Source organism: Magnolia sinica, chromosome 14, assembly GCF_029962835.1.
Source record: "Magnolia sinica isolate HGM2019 chromosome 14, MsV1, whole genome shotgun sequence".
In the NCBI taxonomy this organism is placed as follows: Eukaryota; Viridiplantae; Streptophyta; class Magnoliopsida; order Magnoliales; family Magnoliaceae; genus Magnolia; species Magnolia sinica.
The window spans coordinates 2,627,690-2,648,238 of NC_080586.1; the positions used below are offsets into that span (position 1 = coordinate 2,627,690).

A 20,549-nucleotide genomic window follows, 5' to 3' on the forward strand; every position below is an offset into this window, starting at 1 on the left:
ATATTTGTAGATAGAACAACTACGGTTTTCTTATAAAAAGCTACGGTTAATAGCTGTAGCTATAGCCTACATTTTTTTTTTTTGAAAAAGGAAAATATAATAATGGTATTTCTTACCATTGTAGTACATGCCCTGATAGAAATTATAATAATGTCTCTTGTATACTAACAAGAACCAATTTCACTAAGAGATGAATGATATAGTTTTAGAACAAGACACTAAGTTACCTGAAACCAAGGCTTTGACGTAGTTTCTTTAGTTCATTTTCTGCTTTTTCCTGCATAACATGAAATGGGCATAAGTACTTGGATGAAGACCATCCATCCACCAAACTTGAAAACTCATAGATCTGCCTTGTAAGTCTAACACACAATTTCTACCTGAATTATAGGATTAATTTAAACATTTTGTGTTTTTGATTTACTGTTTACATCGGTTGGATAGGGCGAACAGCCTCTAGCACAAGTGGCGAATGCACCAGCTGCTGCAGAGCAGGGCCAAGCTGCTACTCCAGCAGGAGCAACTGCATCCCAAGACCAGAACTCACAGAATGTGACAGCTCAGATGGCTGTGCAGCCCCAACCCATCTCCCAACCCCAGGCACAACCCCAGCCCGAGCCCCAGAATGTGATAGCAATGAATTTAATTGTTGTGAAGAATTCCATTGCAGCATTATGTAGTGCATTCTGCATATGTAACATTTGGGCTGGACTAGCCTGTCACGCTTCCAAGCCTGACTGACCATGGACCAGGCTTTGGCCTGGTTTTTATGCATGTGGGTTGGACACTGACCTGAATTTCAGGCCTGGTTAATGAATGGCCCATGGCCAAGCACAGGTTTAGAGAGGACCACCTGGCATGAGTTACCATGTAACATCACAAAACAGAAATTAGAGAGGACCACCTGGCATGAGTTACCTGATTGTTTGGAGCTCCGCCAATTGTTGGTGTGACCTGCTGCATAGTAGACTGACCATAGACAGCTGAAAATAAAGAAGGCTGTTGTTTTTGCTGCTCTCGATAAAAGATGGAAGTAAGAACCCCCTGCATACATGTTGTCATTCAAAATATAAGACTAGTGGAAACAAGAGAGAGAGAGAGAGAGAGAGAGAGAGAGAGAGAGAGATGCCACTGACATTAAGAAATTTCCACATGAAAATTCGATTTCAAAACTGACAGTAATTTGGAAAGCCATAGATTTGTACAATGGTGTTGGGCCAGTGGTCTGATCCCAATCGGGTGTGAACAGAGTCCTGATATGCTATACAGTACAAGTGGAGGTCATGGTTTGGTATATAGACCATTGATCTTATGGGCCCCACCAAAGATCAAGGATGCCCCAAAATTCTTCATGATTGGATGATCATAAGCATCCAATCTTTAACCCTTTTTTTTTTTTCCAATCTTATCTCTGGCTTATTTTTCCTTCCAATGTGAACTGGACTGTTTTCACAGTTACCTATTTGTAGGCTACTGATGAAGGGTTAGAATCTTCTGATGTTAGAGTATTTGCGGGCAGGCCCCAATGCATGGAGTGGTGCCCATAAGATCAGCATTTTTTTTTCATTGTACCATGGGTCCCACGTGTACGAAATCCTATACAGCAAAAGAAATAATACATATACTGATGCTCAATGCTCTATAACCATTTTAAATGAACTTTTTTATCTCCATTGCAGTATCCATTGTAATCAGACCTAAATCTGTGATTTTTGTTTTGTTTGTTTCATTAGGCAATTAAAAAGGATTCATCATTCGCTAGCAAGGTGAAGAGAATCGTCATACTTGGTTGGGCTTTCTTGACCTCTGGGAATATGAACCCTGCTACCGAAGCAAATGTAAGTTTCTCTTTTCCATGCCTGTCCTTCTTAGAGTATCAATGAAAGTAATGCCCCTACAAACTTTTATTAGAAGGCCTTGGTGAAACACCTACACTGCATATCTGATCAAGAAACACAAACACACACACATATCATTTTGAAATTTCAATCTGTAGTTGTCCATGACAAAGCTATAATGATAAAAATTGAGAAATTGATTTCTATTTGATATTTGATTTTCAAAAGCTTTCCTTGATTTAAATTAACACACTGCATTTTGAAATAGAGTTGTCTGTGACAAAGCTGCAATGATAAAAAATGGGATGGTGATTTTTATTGATATTTAATTTTTAGAAAAGTTCATTCTATGATACCAAAAAGGGGGGGTGGTTGCAAAGGGATGAAGTAAGAGCTTCAAACTGAACTCCTCTAACTTGAATTATCACATAATGATATGGTCCACATGAAATTTGACATTAGTTGCCTATCTTGTTTCTGATATAGAGAGTCGATTGGACACAGTGAAAGAAGAAACAAGGCCAAAGGATGGGGTCACTAGGACTCATGATCTGATGAGGTTACCATGGAATGATGCTGACATCGCAATGGGGTCATCCCACTTCTGGTGGGACCAAAATTCATAGGGTCAACTGTTCTTAATTTTCAACAAGTAATGTTATTTTATGACATTCTTAGGGAGTCTTAGTTGATTCCAGTGCTAGAAATTAGCTTAGGATGTTGGAGTCCTTCGATTTTTTGAGTCTAGGAAGGATTTCTAGATTTCAAAGTTTTTAGGCTAAAAGTGCATTTGGTGGCGGCTTCTTTTTTCAAAGTAGAAGCCATTCTACACTTTAGAATACCTTCTATTTTGTAAGAGAAGCTACCAGAAGTAGCTTCTGGTGGTGTTATCAAATTCCCTATAAAAGCAGCTTCTAAGTGTTGTAGTTCCCTTACAGTTCGGAAAGTCAAGGGACTGACATACGTATATGGACTTCTTTTTTTTATTGTTTGTTACTTTTTCTTTTTTGAACATGGAGCCAAAGCTCTCTGTAGCCAAGTTGACTTTTGGTTTTTACTCTTTTTTTTTTTTAACATGGAACTAAAGCTCTTCCTTAACCAAGTTGACTCTATTTCACTTGATAGCAAAACAAGTTACCCCTCTGTTCTTTTTCTGCAGCTAAACCTCAACCAGAAGTATATATGACTGAATATTGATTTATGGTCAGTTTTGGCTCCCTATTTAGGCTTCTAGATCTTTAAAAAAAAAAAAAAAAATTAAATTCATTTTTTTTTTTGTTTTTACTCACGCACACACACCCCCACACACTCACGCCACATGGGATTTCACTACCTATGGTTTCTAGATCTTACTTACACCATTCATTTCTATCAGTTCCCCAACTGCTTGATCAGAAAGAGCCTAAAGTTGTGGGCCATGGCTAAATGGATACGATAGTCATATCTGTGGCCCCACGAACTTTTGAATTGAAAAATAATGCATTTGAGAAATCCAATAAACACAGTTTATCACGAAACTCTGAATGATGAGCCATCATCCGAGAACTAAAACACAAAAGCTACCCCCAAACATACAATGCCCCACCTGCAAACCCATTTGTTTTTGTTTTTGTTTCTAAAAGAACAACAAAAACAAAAACAAACACAGATACAAAAAAAAAAAAAAAGCCAACTCATGACAATGATGTGTTATCCGGATGCAAGTGCTCATGATGTAAAACAAAAAGGCATACCAAAAAATAGAGGCCTTACCTGTAATGCTCAATCTGAGGTCTGCACTGCGTGGTGGTAGGGAATGTGAGAGAGAGAGAGAGAGAGAGAGAGAGAGGGGTGGAGGCGGCTGCACAGGGGTGTGGCTGGTGGTAGGGATTAAGGGAGAGAGAAGGGCTGCACAAGGATGTAGCTGCTGGACCAAACCAGGGAGAGAGAGAGAGAGATGGTTGCACGGCTAGGGCTTCAAAGGGGTAAAAAAGCCCTATTTACATGGCCATGTACATGCTCGGCCACAATGAAATTGGTATCACCGGTTTCTCTCCTTCAACATGTGTTAAAGCATCAGCCGTTGGATGGATGCAAACTGTCTCCATCCGACGGCCAGCAATCTCACAGCACTCAACCTCACGGAATGCTACAGTAAGGTCATGCGTATAGTACCTTTTCCTATATATATAAAAGCTTGATCCAAAACATCATGGCTCATTAATGGTCAATCAACATTGTTTCCGATGGTATGGCCCACCTTAGAATTGGATCTACTTCATTTTTGGGCTCATGCTCTAAAGTGATCTAACAAAATGGATCGACGACATGGATATACAATACATGCAAAAGGTGGCCCCCACAGTAAGGACCACACCATCTTGGGTGAGATCAGGGCCACACCGAATTCGCTCTAATGGCCCACTTGAATACTTAATACACCAACATTCTAACATGAGCTATTGCAAAAGATGTATGGAATGGATTTTAGATAGTCACTGGGTTAGATAGCAGAGAGCCTAAATCCTCTAGAAGATTCGTCTGAGTGAATCCCCTAACTTGGTTACCTCAAAGGAGCATCTGTCATATTTGCTCAATGACCCTCAATCGAGTGGTCCTTTTCTTATATCGAAATCATTTTCCCTACTTACAATATATCCCTTAATTACAGCATAACAGCAGCATCTATATCCCCTAATTACAACCCTTAATTACAGCATAACAGCAACATATATATCCCTTAATTACAGCATAATATCTACTAATTATAGCAGCATCTATATCCCCTAATTACAGCCCTTAATTACAGCATAACGGCAGCATTTATATCCCCTAATTACAGTATCTATATCCCCTAATTACAGCCCTTAATTACAGCATAACAACAACATCTATTTTCCCTAATTACAGCCCTTAATTACAGCAATATATGGTACAACAATATATGGTAGGTTTGTTGTCTATCCTACTAACATCCCCCCTCAAATTGATGCTGGTCGATCAAGAAGCATCAATTTGCCAACAAGAAATTGATGACGTAGTCGTGTCATAGCTTTAGTGAAGATGTCCGCTATCTGAAGATTGCTTGAGACGTGGAAGAGAAATAACCCGAGCATCAACAGCTTCCCGAATAGAATGACAGTCCACCTAAATATGTTTGGTACGCTCGTGATAGATGGGATTGGTAGCGATCTGAATAGCACTCGTATTATCAGCATGAAGAGGAGTAAGAGTAGACTGAGGAAAACCTATTTTAGCAAGTAAGCCACGGAGCCACATAATCTCCCAGCAGGCTGCCGACATGGCACGGTACTCGGACTCGATCGAAGATTTGAAAACACGATCCTGTTTCTTACCTTCCAAGAGATAAGTGAATCACCAAGAAACATATACCACTCGGTGACAGACCGGCGAGTATCAGGACATCCTGCCCAATCAGCATCACTAAAAGCCATAAGGCGAAGAGGAGTACCAGTAGAGAAGAACAAGCCACGGTGAGAGGGACCCCGGAGATATCGAATAATTCGAAGGACTGCGGCAAGATGAAGGTGGCGAGGAGACTGCAGAAATTGACTGACTTGCTGGACAACAAATGAGATGTCAGGCCATGTAATAGTGAGATAATTGAGACTACCAACTAACTGTCGAAACACCATGGGATCAGGAAGGAGATCCCCCTCCTCACGTCGATACTTGACATTCACTTCCAAAGGGGTACCCACTGAAGAGGAGTCCTGCCAACCAGACAAGGAAATCAAGTCCTCCGTGTATTTATGCTGATGCAGGAAAACCCCAGAGGAATCGGACTGAACCTCCAAACTGAGGAAATACCGAAGAGAACCAAGATCCTTTACATGGAATAAATCATGAAGATGTTGCTTGAGTTGATCAATGAGGGCAGAATCAGTCCCAGTGATGACAATGTCGTCGACATAAACTAGAAGAAGAACGATACCAAAAGAAGTCGTTCGAAAAAACAACGAAGAATCATACTGGCTTTGGATGGAAGAAAATCAAAGTAAGGTAACCCGAAACTTATCAAACCAAGCCTGGGGAGCCTGTTTTAAACCATACAGAGAGCGCTTCAGCTTACACACATTCGACGTTGATGACGAGCAGAGGCCAGGAGGAGGTGTCATGTAAACATTTTCCTGTAAATCACTGTGAAGAAATGCATTCTTCACAGCCATTTGGCAAAGGGACCATCCCTGAGAGGCTGCGATGGCAATAATAGTACACACAATTGTCATTTTAGCAACAGGAGCAAAGGTCTCCTCATAGTCAACCCCGTACTCCTGGCGGTTACCAAGGGCAACCAAACGAGCCTTATAACGGTCCACAGACCTATCAGGCCGAAGTTTCACAGAAAAAACCCACTTAGACCCAATTAGCTTGACATGAGAAGGACAAGAGACCATGTCCCAAGTCTGATTTTCTTGAAGAGCTTGAAGTTCTTCCTACATAGCATTTCTCCAATACTCATGTTTATTAGCTTGTGAGTAGGAATTGGGAATCGACACAGTTGATAAGGTAGCCATGAAGGAGGTATGAGGGAAACCATACCTATTCGGTTGATTAGAAGTACGGCCAAATCGTCGAGGAGAGTGCAAAACGGGATCAAGTGGCAGATCAGACTCAGGAAGGGGTAGAGTTGGTCGACAGCGTTCATACACAAAACCAGGCTTCAAGCGTTTAGGAGGGCACATCAAATCATCAAAGTGAGAAAAAACAGAAACTGCAGGAGATGATATAATAGAACTAGGAAAGAAATATTGATGCTAAAAAAAATGACATTACGAGATAAATGAAATTTATTGGAAGAAGCATCATAGCACACAAATCCTTTCTGAGATAAGTTATATCCCATAAAGACAGATTTCATAGATTGCGTAGAGAGTTTGTGAAGTTGATGCGGAGGTAAATGCACAAAATAGACACAGCCAAAATTGTGTAAGTCAAGAAAGCTAGGGTGTTGTTTATGCAGACGATAGAATGGAGATTCAAAATTTAGCACTTTAGAAGGCAACCTATTAATCAAGTATACTACTGTAGCTAAAGCTTCAACCCAAAATTTAGGAGGAACAGAAGATGCAAGTAACAAGGTCCTAGCAACGTCTAACAAATGTCGATTTTTGCGCTCAGCCACGCCATTCTGTTGAGGCGTATAAGGACACGAGCGGTGAGAAACAATTCCTTTGTGATGAAGAAACTCAAGAAATTCATGAGACATATATTCACCACTAGAATCAGATCGTAAAGTCTTAATGCTAGTGGTAAATTGATTCTCAACAGATGTTAGAAATGATTTGAAAACAGCAAAGACTTCAGACTTATAGCGCAGAAAATATACCCAAGTATGTCGACTATGGTCATCTATGAATGTCACAAAATATTTATAATGAGCATGAGAAATAACAGGAGTAATGCCCCATACATCACTATGAACAAGGTCAAAGCAATTCTTTACCCTACTCCCGGAAGAAGGGAAGGGAAGAATCTTACTTTTTTCGATTTTACATGTAGAACAATCAAAAGACGAAGCATGAGGCAAAGAAGAATCTTTTTTTCCCAACGAACCAAAATTCAACAAATGAGATAAAACAACATTGTTTGGATGGCCTAAACGTTTATGCCATACTTCACAATTATTGGAAACAGTAGTACAAGCCAAAGAAATGATACTAGGAATGGAAAGTATAATGGAAACACTCCCAACTTTAGGCCCATTAGCTATTGTCCTCCCCGACACCGGATCCTGCACATGACAATCATCACGAGAAAACTAAACATTGTAATTATCATCCACTAATTGTCCAACCGAGATAAGACTCGTAGAAAGCCCAGGTGATATAAAAATATTAGTAAATGATGGTGCGATATCACCAACCCCAGTAATCGATAAACGATGGCCATTAGCAACTTGAATATTAGAAAAACCTGTGTAGTTACGAACATTGCTAAGCATATCAGGAGAACTGGTCATGTGATTAGATGCAGCGGAGTCAACAAGCCAAGACAGTGGAAGATGACACTGGAGTGAGATTTTGAGTGTTGGTTACCCCATCCGAAGTGTGGCCAGTAGCAGTAGCATGATAAACATTCATGGGTCGGTTTTGAGGACGTGTTGGGCATTCTTTGATGATGTGCCCCTTCTGTTTACAGTAGTTGCAGAACTTTTTAGCACAATGGGCAGCAATATGCCCATAATCTTTGCAACTGTAGAACTAAACTGTACGCATGTCTCGAACCCTCCATTTGCCTTAAGCAGCGTATGCGACAGCATTCTCTTGTGGAAGCAAAGATTGAGTGAGAAGACGTTGTTCCTCTCGAAGAAGTGCTCCAAAACACACGTCAAGAGATGGTGAAGGATCCATGTGCATCAGGTTGGAATGAATAAACTGGAATTCTGGCCTTAGTTTCATTAAAAACTGGTCTCTTTTGCTAACTTCATGGACTGCTTGAACAGCAGAGAGGGACTCGGCTGACACGTCAGCATACACGATGTCGGAAAACTAAGCCTAAAGATTCTGAAAACCACAGAAATATTCTTGAACAGAGAGTTTACCTTGGGAATAGGTAGCAAGATCAGTTTCCAACTGAAATCGCCAGTCGGAATGATCATGATGATAGACCTTTTTCAAGTACTCCCACATCGATTTAGCCGTCTTGTGCGGCCTTAAATTGAGTATAAGTAGTGGATCAATAGACCCAAGAATCCAAGTCATCGCGCGAGCATCTTTCACCTTCCATTGAACCAACGTCGTAGGATCGGTAGGCACTGGATCACTCCCATCAACATGACCCCACAACTCCTTTCCTATGACAAAAAGTTGAGACTGAAACTCCCAGGTAGCATAATTCTTCCCTGTAAACCAAGTTTGAAAGACTTCTGAGTTGGAGTTGTTAGCCATAATTAGAATCTCTCGAAATGCACAAAAAAAACTGCAAACCAAAACCCGCACCCAAGAAACCAGAAAACCAGAGCCTAGAACCACGAAGATTGATATATCCCTACTTATATAGAAATCATTTTCCCTACTTACAATATATCCCTTAATTACAGCATAACAACAACATCTATATCCCCTAATTACAGCCCTTAATTATAGCATAACAACAACATCTATATCCCCTAATTACAGCCCTTAATTACAGCATAACAGCAGCATCTATATCCCCTAATTACAGCCCTTAATTACAGCATAACAGCAGCATCTATATCCCCTAATTACAGCATAATATCTCCTAATTACAGCAGCATCTATATCCCCTAATTACAACCCTTAATTACAGCATAACAGCAGCATCTATATCCCCTAATTACAGCATAATAACAACATCTATATCCCCTAATTGCAGCCCTTAATTACAGCAATACATGGTACAACAATATATGGTAGGTTTGTTGTCTATCCTACTAACAGCATCATCGTATGCAAAGTGTTTGATCTTGGAGCTGAAGCCTTGGTAAAGCATTGACATCATAATTGAGGGAGTATCGGGGAACTGATTGAAGCACGTGAGAGCGTCAATTAAGCAACCCAATAAGACGCTACAAAAGGGGCTCAATCTGACAAGGTTCTTGTGTAGGACATTGGCTCTTGTGTAGGGCTTAAATTACAAGTTCTTATGTAGGACCTTCGCTCTTCTGTAAGGCCTAAATCAAGTTCTTGTGTCGGCCACTCGGCATGAGTGTTTGCGTGTCAGTCTCCGTGGAAGCTTTTGGCCAGAGTAAACGTATGGCCTTGCGTAGGACTGCGGTTGTTGGTTAGCCTAAGAAAAACCAACTAAAGTCTCTTACGGGAGCCTCCGGCATGAGTGTACGTACCAGGTTCTTGTGTAAGGTCTAAATTCAGGTTCTTGTGTAGGGCCTAAATCTTAGAGTCCTTGTGTAGGACTATAAAGGTCAGACGTTAACCTAATTTAAAACCTCCGATAATGAAATCTGGTACACTCATGAATTGAGTGCATCCGCCGAGAGTAGAGTAGGCAAGTAGCCGAACCACTATACATAATTGTGTTTGGAATTGTTATTGGTGTATCTGTTTAATTATGTTTATATATTGAATATCATGCATCTAATCGGGGAAGAAACAAGATGGGGCTACACGCATCAAAAGAAGTGAGAAAGATTTGATGCAATCTATGTTGTCTTAATAAAATCTCAACCGTTCCTTGCCAAGCAGCTATATTTTATAACAAATTAACCAATGTTGTGAATAGTAATTACAAGGCCAAAAATGTTCATAGCTATTGGCATTATACACAGTAGAGAACCCAGCCATGAACAATATAACTTAAAACACCTACTATTTCTTTCCCTCACTTTGATCTGAAGAGGGATTTCTTTCCATTTCACCAATAATCCTTGCAAGAACATTCTCCTCCTCTGAAATGGTGGAAGCGGCTCCGATCCCGCACGACTATTTCCCGGTCGAACACCTTCGATATGAGCTTGCTAGCATGGTGGCAATCTCTGCATACTCTCAAATTCTTTGATATCCGAATCGTCGCCCCAGGGCTTGTGTTCAACAACCCATAGGCAATAGCAAGCTTCTCGCTGTGATAGTACAATGGATTCTCCTTCTCTTCCTCATCAATGTCATGCAGAACTCCATCCGTGTCGGGCACATAACCTGCAGACCTTATACATTGCAACATCTCATCAACCTTCAAGTAGATCTCTTTTGCTCGAGGATGAGACCGCCCCCCAGCAATGAATTCACTAACAACACCATCCAATTCAATCATAGAACAACCAGGGGCCTTGTTTACTCCCCTGTCGTTCATCAGTGTCCTCACATTAGCTACATCGTCCCATCTGCCAACACTAGCGTAAAGGTTGGCTAGTAGGATGTATCGCCCGCTATTTTGAGGCTCCAGCTCAATGACCCGTTTCCCCACTTGCTCTCCCAAATCGATATTGCCATGGATCTTACATGCCCCAAGAAGGGCACCCAAGACACCTGCATCAGGGCTCATGGGCATCTCATCAATGAGCTTTCTGGCTTCGTCGAGTAACCCAGCCCTACCAAGCAAATCAACCATGCATCCAAAATGCTCCATCTTGGGTTCAATTTCATAAGTTTTGGTTACGTGGTCGAAGTAATGGCGACCCTCTTGCACCAAACCAGCATGGGCACATGCATTGAGAACATTGACAAGTGTGATGTCGTCTGGCGCTACTTTCTCATTCTCCATTTCCTTGAAAAGCTTGAGGGCAGCTTCACCCTGCCCATGCATTGCTAGACCCCCAATCATGCAATTCCATGAAGAGAGTCCCTGATGCGACAGGCCACTGAAGACTTCATAAGCCTTCTCGAGGCACCCGCATTTGCAATACATGTCGATGATTGTCGTCGCCAGTTTTGTATCCAATTCAATCCCACTCTTCTCTACATGCCTATGTATCCATTCTCCTTGCTCAAGAGCCCCCAAGCCAGTACACGCCGCCAACATGCTCGCTGCTGCAAACTTATCCAATTCCACTTTCTCAGCCCGCATCTGATTGAAAAGAGAAAACGCCTCCTGGAACCGACTGCTCTGGACATATGCTGCAATCATGGCATTCCAAGATATGGAATTCCTCTCAGGCATCATCTCGAAAACCTTACAAGCATCATCTACAAGGCCCCACCGAGAATACCCACTTATCAATGTGGTCCAAGAGATAACGTCCCGGCGAGGCATTTTATCGAACACACGCCGAGCATCATCCAAACAATAGGAATTAACGTACATGTGAATCAGATTGTTCTGGGAGAACTCATCTTTCCAAAACCCAAGTTTCAAAACATGGGCATGGACCTGCTTCCCTTCCTCGATCGAATCTTCGATGCAGCAGGCTCTGATAACGGATGGGAACGTGAATTTATTAGGCAAGACAGACCGACACAGCATCTGGGTGTACAAGAGAATGCAGGTTCTGGTGGATTGGGTTTGCAACTGGCCTCTAATGATGGTATTGTAGATGAAGGCATCTGGTTGGGGAATTCTATCAAACAGTTGGAGGGCGTAGTTTAGATCACCGAATTCAGAGATGGCACAGAACTTGAGGACGCGGCCAATGGCATCGTTGTCGGAAGAGAGGCCAAGGCGGATGATTTGGGAATGGAATTGCTTGAGTTCGGACATGGTGGAGCACGATTCGAGTGCATGGAAGGTGCCGAGTCGGTGGTGGTGGTGGGTTTTGCGGGGTCCGAGAGAGGGCGGAGAGGGTTGGAGCACCACCTGCGCTGCCATGGTAATTGGTGTCTCGCGGACCCCCAAATCCGCTCACTTTAACGTATCTATTAGCACGAGGACGAAGGAGCACACGAGTGCACTATAGGTTGGGTCGCTGGGACAAATATCGTCGAGATGAAGACCCACCAAATGAACGACTAGATCTTGCACACACGTGCCACTTACGGTGTGATTTGCACCACTTTGTAGCTACATTTCCCCGGCATCTAGTAGTTAGGTTCATCTATCCGTTTTAGCTTGGACCGGGACACGTATAGTTGGGGGCAACCTCATAAACCGACCAGATCTCACACACGTGTGTAACTTTAGCAAGTGTCGAAATGAAGCGGATTGGATTGCGTACATAGTAAACTCCGCCGGGTTCACCGTGATTTGTAGATTTATCGGCACCGTCCATCCTTTTTATCATATAATTTTAAGGCTTTGTCCCAAAAATCATGTATATCAAAATCTTAAATGGACTAAACCACGGGAAACCTAGTGAATTGATTATCTATGGTTGAAATATGTTTGGTTTTTTAAAAATAAAAAAAATAATAATTTATAAAAGATATTTTAGGAAAAGAATGAGAGATTTCGGTGATTGTTAATGGCCATTCGTTTGTGAATGTGGTGAAAAGATGTTATTAATGATGCAAGAATGTCATTGTTGAAAAGACATTGTGAAAGAAGATGTTTTTCTATGAAAATAATCTTAAAGCATCTCTCACAACTCTATATAAACTTATTTTTGGGTCAATTTGGAAATAACAATTCTAATACTCTCATGTTTATCTTCTTCTTCTTCTCCATTTTCAGTTTTAGATATTTTTTCTGAAAAGTTGCAGCTTTCTGACACTATACTGTAAATAGTTTTTCAGGTAGTAAATTGCAAACATTTTTCATGGGGTAAATTGTAACAACACAAAAGTCGAGAGTGTATGCTGTAAAAGTGTGTTCGGGGTACGGTTTTTTATTTTTGCAGGCCGAAGCCCACATTTTTCTAATTTTGGAGAAGAGACTTATTGTATCTTGGAGGTGGATTTACTGTTACCCTATTGCAAATTAGTTTTATCACCACTAAGGTGTGAATATCGTCTTAAAGATAGCGACATCGTAACGTGCATTAAACTTATCTTTAAGTGATTAATTTTCTATCTTTCCACTTCAATCCTAACAATCTTAAGGCAATATTATGGCCTCTTATATGGGTCATCCTGACTTTATTCGAATTACACCATTCGACGACTAAAATTTCTTTCGATGTCAATCGAGTATGTATTTTTCTTCACATCACTAAAGTTAGATCACGTGCTCACTCAAAATCCTCCTTCAACATCATGTAATAATGATATGGCGGAACAAAATCAAAAGAGACAAGACTGGGAGTGTAGCGACTACTTATGTAAAGGTCATATTTTCAACGCTCTTTCTGACTCATTGTACGTTGTTTTCCATCAAAATAAAAGCACTAAGGATTTGTGGCAAGCATGCTCACCAAATACACATCAGAGGATAAAGGCAATAAAAAATCTATGTAAGTTGGTTTTTAGAATTCAAAATGTTTGATAGAAAACCTGTCATTGATCAAGTACATAAGTTATAGGTCATCATCCAACATATTGTTGTTGATAGCAGTACTGCTGTTATAGCTAAACTTTCACATAAGTGGAATGATACTAAAAAATATTTAAAATAGAAAAAAGAGAAAATGTCCTTAAAGGATTTCCTAGTGTTTCTTCAAATAGAAGAAGAATCTAAGCTCCATAACAAAAATGAAGAACAACAGGAGGCCTTAAGTAACACTAATATAGTCAAGAATAGTGTGAATCGGGAATCGGAGAAGCCACCTTTCGATAAAGATGATCAATTCAAATATACTAACCAATGGTTTAAAAAGAATACATCCAATAAGGGTCCATACTTTTATAAAATTTTCGGTCACTTTAAGAAAGACTGGCGAAAATAGAAAAAGAAAATGCAGGAAAAGAAACGGCAGGTCAATATGACAGAAGACATGAATCTGACAGTTGTCGTTTCTGAAGTTAACATGGTGAATGAGGATGTTGAATGGTGGATAGATTCTAACGCGACTAGACATGTTTGTAGAAATTATAACATGTTCAATTCATACGAAATAGTGGGGGATAATCAACAATTATATACAAGAAATGCCTCCACATCCAATGTTATAGGAAAATGGACGGTATGACTTAATCTAACTTTCGGAAAAGTTTAATCTAACTTTCGGAAAAGTCCTTACTCTAAACAATGTGTTGCATGTACCAGATATGAAGGAGAATCTTATATCAATTAGTCTACTGGCTAAGTTTGGTTTCAAACTCCTATTTGAATCCGATAAATTGATTGTGTCTAAAAATGGGGTACATGAATGGAATGAATATGTGTCCAATGGAATGTTTAAGTTAAACCTTATGAATGAAAATTCTTATTCCGTTTATATGATTGATTCATATGATGTTTGACATGCTATATTAGGACATATTAGTTATCGTAGTATGGATAATATGTCTAATTTTAATCTAATTCTTTAGTATATCCAACCTAATGACATATGTAGTATTTGTGTACAATACAAAATAATTAGAAAACTGTTTCCTAGCGTGGAAAGAGAATCACAACTCCTAGACCTAGTTTAAAGTGACATGTGACATTAGCGGTCTTATAACAAGAGGGAGAAAGTATACCTATTAAAGAATAAAGATGAGACATTACTGTTGGAGGACCGCAGGAGCACACAAAGATGAATCTAGTGGAGTAATCCAATCGCACCAACCGAGCATAAAGAGAACATAACGATTTAACATGAAAAACCTTTGCAGGGAAAAATCACGGCACAAAGCGACAGATAGCACAATGAAAAACAAAAATTAAAAGAGAAAAGAGTTTACCCAATTCGAACAACCTCAAATCCAACCCTTGTTACACCCTTGAAACCCTTAGAACGAATTTTGGAACCCTAGAAACCTTGGAATACCTCTCAATCCTGATTACACCCCAATAAATAGCCTTTGGAAGAGTTTCAATCAAAATTGAAAACAAATTCCACATATTCGCAAAACTGCGTAAAATCTACTTGAAACTATTTGATGTCATTGAACACCCTTCGATGACATCGACACTTAACCGTTGATGACATTGAAGCCACTTCGATGACATCGAACTAATGCCAAAACCGTTTAGAGACAAAACATGGATTTTCAAAATTTCTCGATTGCATTGAACTAGCTTCGATGGCTTCGAACTTGACCTTCGGTGTCATTAAACACTCCTTAATGTCATTAAAATAATACCTTATTTGTCCAGCAACCAACTGGTGAAAATTCAGAAATTCTCGATTGGATCGAGTAACTGTTCGATGGCATTAAACAGTGCTCGATGGCATTAATTGGTCTGTCGATGTCATCAACAGACCCTGTTTCTTAATAGATTTTAGATATAAAAAATAACAATCTCCACCATGTCTTCAATCATTAAAGGTGTAGCTTCTTGTCCTTTTTCTTGGTTGATAAGGCTGCTCCTTAAGAAGGCAAGGAAGTTGCATCCGCATGAGGGGATGAAGCCCTATTAGCACGAGGTGCCATCACTGTCGATGGTTCCCTCGAAGATGAGGCCAACTGGGAGTCTGTGCTCTATTATTTGATTTTAAATTAACATATGTGTAGTCATGTGAATTTTATTTTATTTTTAAATTTTTTGTTTATAGGAGAGTTTTGATGGTGATTGATGCTTTTCTTGCCATGTAAGATGTGTTTGAGCCTTTAACTCAACAGTAGAGATGCCATTTTTCAACATTGAGGTCACGGGTTCAAAATCAACTTACCTATTAAAAAAGATGTATAATTATAACGAATATCTATTTCTTTAGATCTAAAGTTCCTTACTTGTTTTACTTCAAAATAATTGCAGCTAATGGCTTGAGTGCTGACAAATTCTTTGAGCCATATTCCAAAGGGCAATTCAGGGGTAATTTTTATTTTATTTCATTTTTTAGTGTGTGGGTCTATCTTTGATCTAAAACCGAGGAAGAAACTTCATATTGAAAGGTTTTAGGAAGTTTAAGTATTTCTAAAGAATTGTTGCTCCACCCAGCTTTGGTTTAATTTTTGACTTGCACTAAATATTGTTGCAAGTCATGTACTTGTCGTCTCAATCTGCAAAATGTTTGTTGTACCACCCATCTCCTTATGAGCATTTTTTAATGAGAAGATAATAGTTAAGATGATACAATACCATATTTTATCAATATTTCCTGATTTGAGGAACCTACGTAGTATCCCATGCATTCTTTGATTCCTTTATCATTTTATTGGTAAGTTTTAGTTTGTTTTACTATATTTTCAATATTAAGCCAAGTAATTTTGATCTTATTTCTTTCATGTGGTTTATAATTTTGATTCATAATTTCTTGTGTTACTATTATTTGAATTGTGCTTAATAATTTGTTTTTACTATGTCGAAAGGTTGCTTTCCAACTTTGGTTGCAATTCCTGTTTAGATCGGTTTATACTGAACTTTGTCAAATGTAATAAATGAGGTAGAACTTTAATTCAATTTCTTTATGGATGAAGTTTCTGGTAGATATGATTGAATTGGAAATAAGTTAATTTATTGATTTTGACAACTCTTTGATGTATAGGGACTGTTGACTGAAGGTTTCTTTTGGATTCCCTCATTGGCGGGCCCAACCATAATTACTGCTCGACAAAGTGGATCCGGCATTTCCTGGCTTATCCTTTTTTGTTAATTTGAATATAAGTTTCAGGCATATGAATCTTGTTTTCGTCTTAATTTCTTTATACATCGTCTTAATTTCTTTATACATCCAGGCGTGACATTGACATCTGAGTAACCTTATATTCCTGTGTCCTTTTAGTATTGGTTGTTGGGGGTTTTGTTTTCAACAAGTTTAATGCTCATGTGTCATGATACTTTTGACTTTGCCCTGTTTTCCATGGTAAATTGATTTAAATCCTAGAGTATGCTAATTTTCAACAAGTTTAATGCTTATGTGTCATGCTACAACCCTATTCTATTGAATCTATAACTATGTGCATTTAGCTCTTTAGTGTGCTCTTTCAAATATTCTCCTCATGAATGCTTTATGCTAGCTAATCACAATTCTTTAATTCTTTTTGTTTTATGGTTATGTAGGGTAGGGTGACAAGAGGATTTACCTCTATTGCTGATTTCAAGTTTTCTTTGTTTAGTGGGCTTAATGAAATGCTCGAAAAAAAATTCAAAGTTCCTTCAAGCTTGAACTGGACAACCTACATGGCCCTACTAACTTTTCTAATTTCTTTATAGATAAGGAATTATGGGTGGTATGCAAAACTCAAACCAAAAAAAAATAAAATGATAGGACTTTGATCTTTTGGCATGAAACCATTGTTTCTGCTCAGTTGTAATTGATTTGATTTATTATTATTATTATTTTCTATTTTGTGTTTCTTTTGAAAGTGATTCTGTTTTGGGATGTGGATCTTTAATATGTTAGTTAAAAACCTATGTTTGTGGTAATTTTGTGAATGATTAGAGATTGGTTTTTTACTTTTTAAAAAAATATCAAAGAAAATAGTCAATTGCTCTTATTATTTTCCTATTTGTTGCAAATTTATAGTTATCTCTCTTTTTATTTTTATGATCTTAAATTCTTTCTTAAATAGAGTGGGTTTGCAGATTCTTAATTTATAATAAGATTTGAGGGCTTGATTGTCGCCGCAGATGTTTAGATTGGGAAAAAGAAAACTTTACTTACTCTGTTGAATTATGTGTTGAATTATGTCTGTTACTTTATTGAGGTCGATATTTTCTTTACAATACAACCCATTCTCCTAAATCTATTTCATAGATATTTCTATCATGCAACGATTAACTTAATTAAAGTATAGTTTACATGTAATAAATAATATACTTAGGCAACTATTCATTTGTCTTGTTTGTTTGTGGGAACTAAAAGCATGCATTTTAAAATCTACACGGTCTTATTTGACTTATTTCTTGATATGTTTGTTCTCTTAAACCTGCAGATGGACACTTTGACAGTGACCGTTGCAGATGGGTACCAACGCTACTTAGTTGAGATGATGTGTGGACAAGTAGACTAGAGATAGTTAGTTGTATTGGCCAAGCTAGGAGTAAACCGCATGAAGGACTATATATATTTTTTAATGTATTCTGACAATTTTCTATTTATTGTTGTAAAATTTGTATATCTTTTATTGTAAAGTCGTAAAATATTTGTTTAATATTCAGTTTTAATTGTACCACAACATTCTTTGAGTTCCAGATATTAAAAAAAATTCATATTCCAAAAAAAAAATAAAAAATTATTGGCTTTTGTCAGTGGTTGCATGGCTTTTACGAGCTCTTCCTAAATAAGGAAGAGTTCAAAACCGTTCTTAAATAAGGAAAAATGTCATTCTCAAAAATACCGTTCCCAAAATTAAGAAAAGTTTAGAACTGTTATGAAATTATCATTTCTAAAATTTGCGACCGTTTTCAAGGGTTACTAAATTTTTGTGATGTCGTATTTAGGAACGGTTGAAATTGAAAACAGTTCGTAAATGGTTCAGGAATGATTTTTAACCATTCTTAAATAGGGATTTTGGTATAGTGACTCTTAGAATTAAGTCCATGAAACTTTGGGAGTAGCTGGATTACTCTCGACTTGAAATCTACTTTTCTTGCATTGTGTGGAAATACCATGCAGGAAGGTATACACACCTTCGATGGTTGTAAGTAGTAATGTAATGTTTTAGGATGAAGATCGATGCGTAACTTATTCTCATCTTGTTGCTTTTCAGCAAGATGGTGAGGTTGGTTCCCAACAATGTTTTCTGCTAATCTAGAGGATCACAAGGTATGTCTAATTCGGTTATGGATAGTCAAACCTTCGACTAATCCTCCTTCACTTAATAGATATATGGTGTTGTCGCGGACCCACTTAACTATGAAACACTTTCAATCCTAAGTCAAAACTAAAACCTATTTCTACCGAAAAAGAAAAACTATAGAAAAATAAGAAGTCTGAAGTACTACAATAAGATGGTTAAAAGGATATTACTTGATCAATGATTCTATGTTAGATCATATAAAACAAAAGAAATAATGTTAATATCTAAAAATTCAAGAAAACCTAATTTAGAAATACAAAAAATATAACAGTCCTATAGTAATTCTAACACTAATTTATTTTTAAAAAATTCAACCATAGTCTACAACAACAACGACAAAAACTTATTCGGACAAATCCAAGTGTAGAACTGTGATGTAGTAATAACTTGGTGAGACCGATGTCATACCCACATAGACTTACAATTATATGATTTTTGTAATACTTTTTAAATAAAATTATAACTAAACAAACAGCTAGATTTGCTTTAAAGAGTAATTGTGAGGGAAACTATTAGAGATGAAACACTAGTGTGCCAATGATCCATTTATAATGATGAGATTGATTAAATTCTATGATCAGGCCATTCTAAAGTTGATTCGAACAATCATACATGTTCAGAATGTGCTAATTAAGATAGATTTCGAAAATTGGCTCAATACGACTTGAAACGAATTAGATCCATCCAAAATAATCTTTAAATGGGCATGATGATTTGTCTAGATCTAAATTGATTTTGAACAATCTGATCGATCCAGATTAAAGCACAAATATAACTTCAAATGTTTAGATTACATTTCGTTCAAATTTGATAGTTGGATCACAAGATATCACCCATCATATTGTTCATCAATCTTGTCCACCCGATATCTTTCTCATCCAAAACTCAATCGCGGCGAGTGACTAGCTAAATTGAAATTTGAATTTTAAAAAATTACATTTTCAAAATAATCGAGAAGTTTGAATACAATTAATAAGTTTGCAAAAATTTTGAGATTTTTTTTTTTTTTTTTTTACAGAAATTGAGATATTGTATTTTGAAATAAATTAAGAAGTTTCATAAAAGAAAATGAGGTTTTGAAAAAATTGTTATTTTGAAAAAAAAATAAAAATGAGAAGTTTGAAAACAATGATAGATTTTGAAAAAAAAAGATTATAATGATTGAGAAAAATTCAAATTTTGAAAAAAAAAAAAAAGAGATTTAAAAAAGATTGAGATTTTGACAAAAAAATTTGACATTTTGAAAAAGAAATTTGAGAAGTTTTAAAATTAAATTGTGATTATTAAAAGAAAAAAGCCCAAAATTATGGGGTCCACTTTAGATTTGGATCTGCCTCATTCTTTAGCATGCCCTTTAATGATCTCTCCAAATAGATGGACAGTGTGGATACAACACAAACATCATTGCGAGATCCACATAACTTGGACACATCACTTCATTAGTGAATTTGTGTCTCCACTCGTTTTTGTGGCCTTTAAAAGGATTTTACTAGTTATTCATCACTGTTTTGATTGGAATGACCCATCGAAAATTTAAATCTTCTTATGATTTGGAATTACATCTTAAAATATGATGGAAAAACTCATGGAT

The 20,549-nt window shown here is 37.8% G+C and overlaps 2 protein-coding genes and 1 long non-coding RNA gene across 3 annotated transcripts; all 3 read right to left on the minus strand.

Annotated features, from left to right (window-relative positions):
• Positions 1-96: 96 nt before the first annotated feature.
• LOC131225333 (uncharacterized) lies at positions 97-2,041 on the minus strand. Its single transcript, XR_009161306.1, has 3 exons — positions 1,786-2,041; positions 919-1,044; positions 97-277 (listed from the first exon to the last, which is right to left on the minus strand). It is a non-coding gene; the product is annotated as an uncharacterized LOC131225333 (long non-coding RNA).
• Positions 2,042-3,372: 1,331 nt separating this feature from the next.
• On the minus strand, positions 3,373-6,235 carry LOC131225955 (uncharacterized mitochondrial protein AtMg00810-like). The gene is made up of 3 exons (XM_058221581.1): positions 5,911-6,235; positions 5,174-5,754; positions 3,373-3,453 (listed from the first exon to the last, which is right to left on the minus strand). The coding sequence occupies exons 1-3, from the start codon at positions 6,233-6,235 to the stop codon at positions 3,373-3,375; spliced, it is 987 nt and encodes a 328-aa protein (XP_058077564.1).
• A 3,753-nt stretch (positions 6,236-9,988) lies between these two features.
• Positions 9,989-12,278, minus strand: LOC131225541 (pentatricopeptide repeat-containing protein At5g66520-like). The gene has a single exon (XM_058221078.1). The coding sequence runs from the start codon at positions 12,057-12,059 to the stop codon at positions 10,173-10,175; it is 1,887 nt and encodes a 628-aa protein (XP_058077061.1). The 5' UTR covers positions 12,060-12,278; the 3' UTR covers positions 9,989-10,172.
• Positions 12,279-20,549: the final 8,271 nt, after the last annotated feature.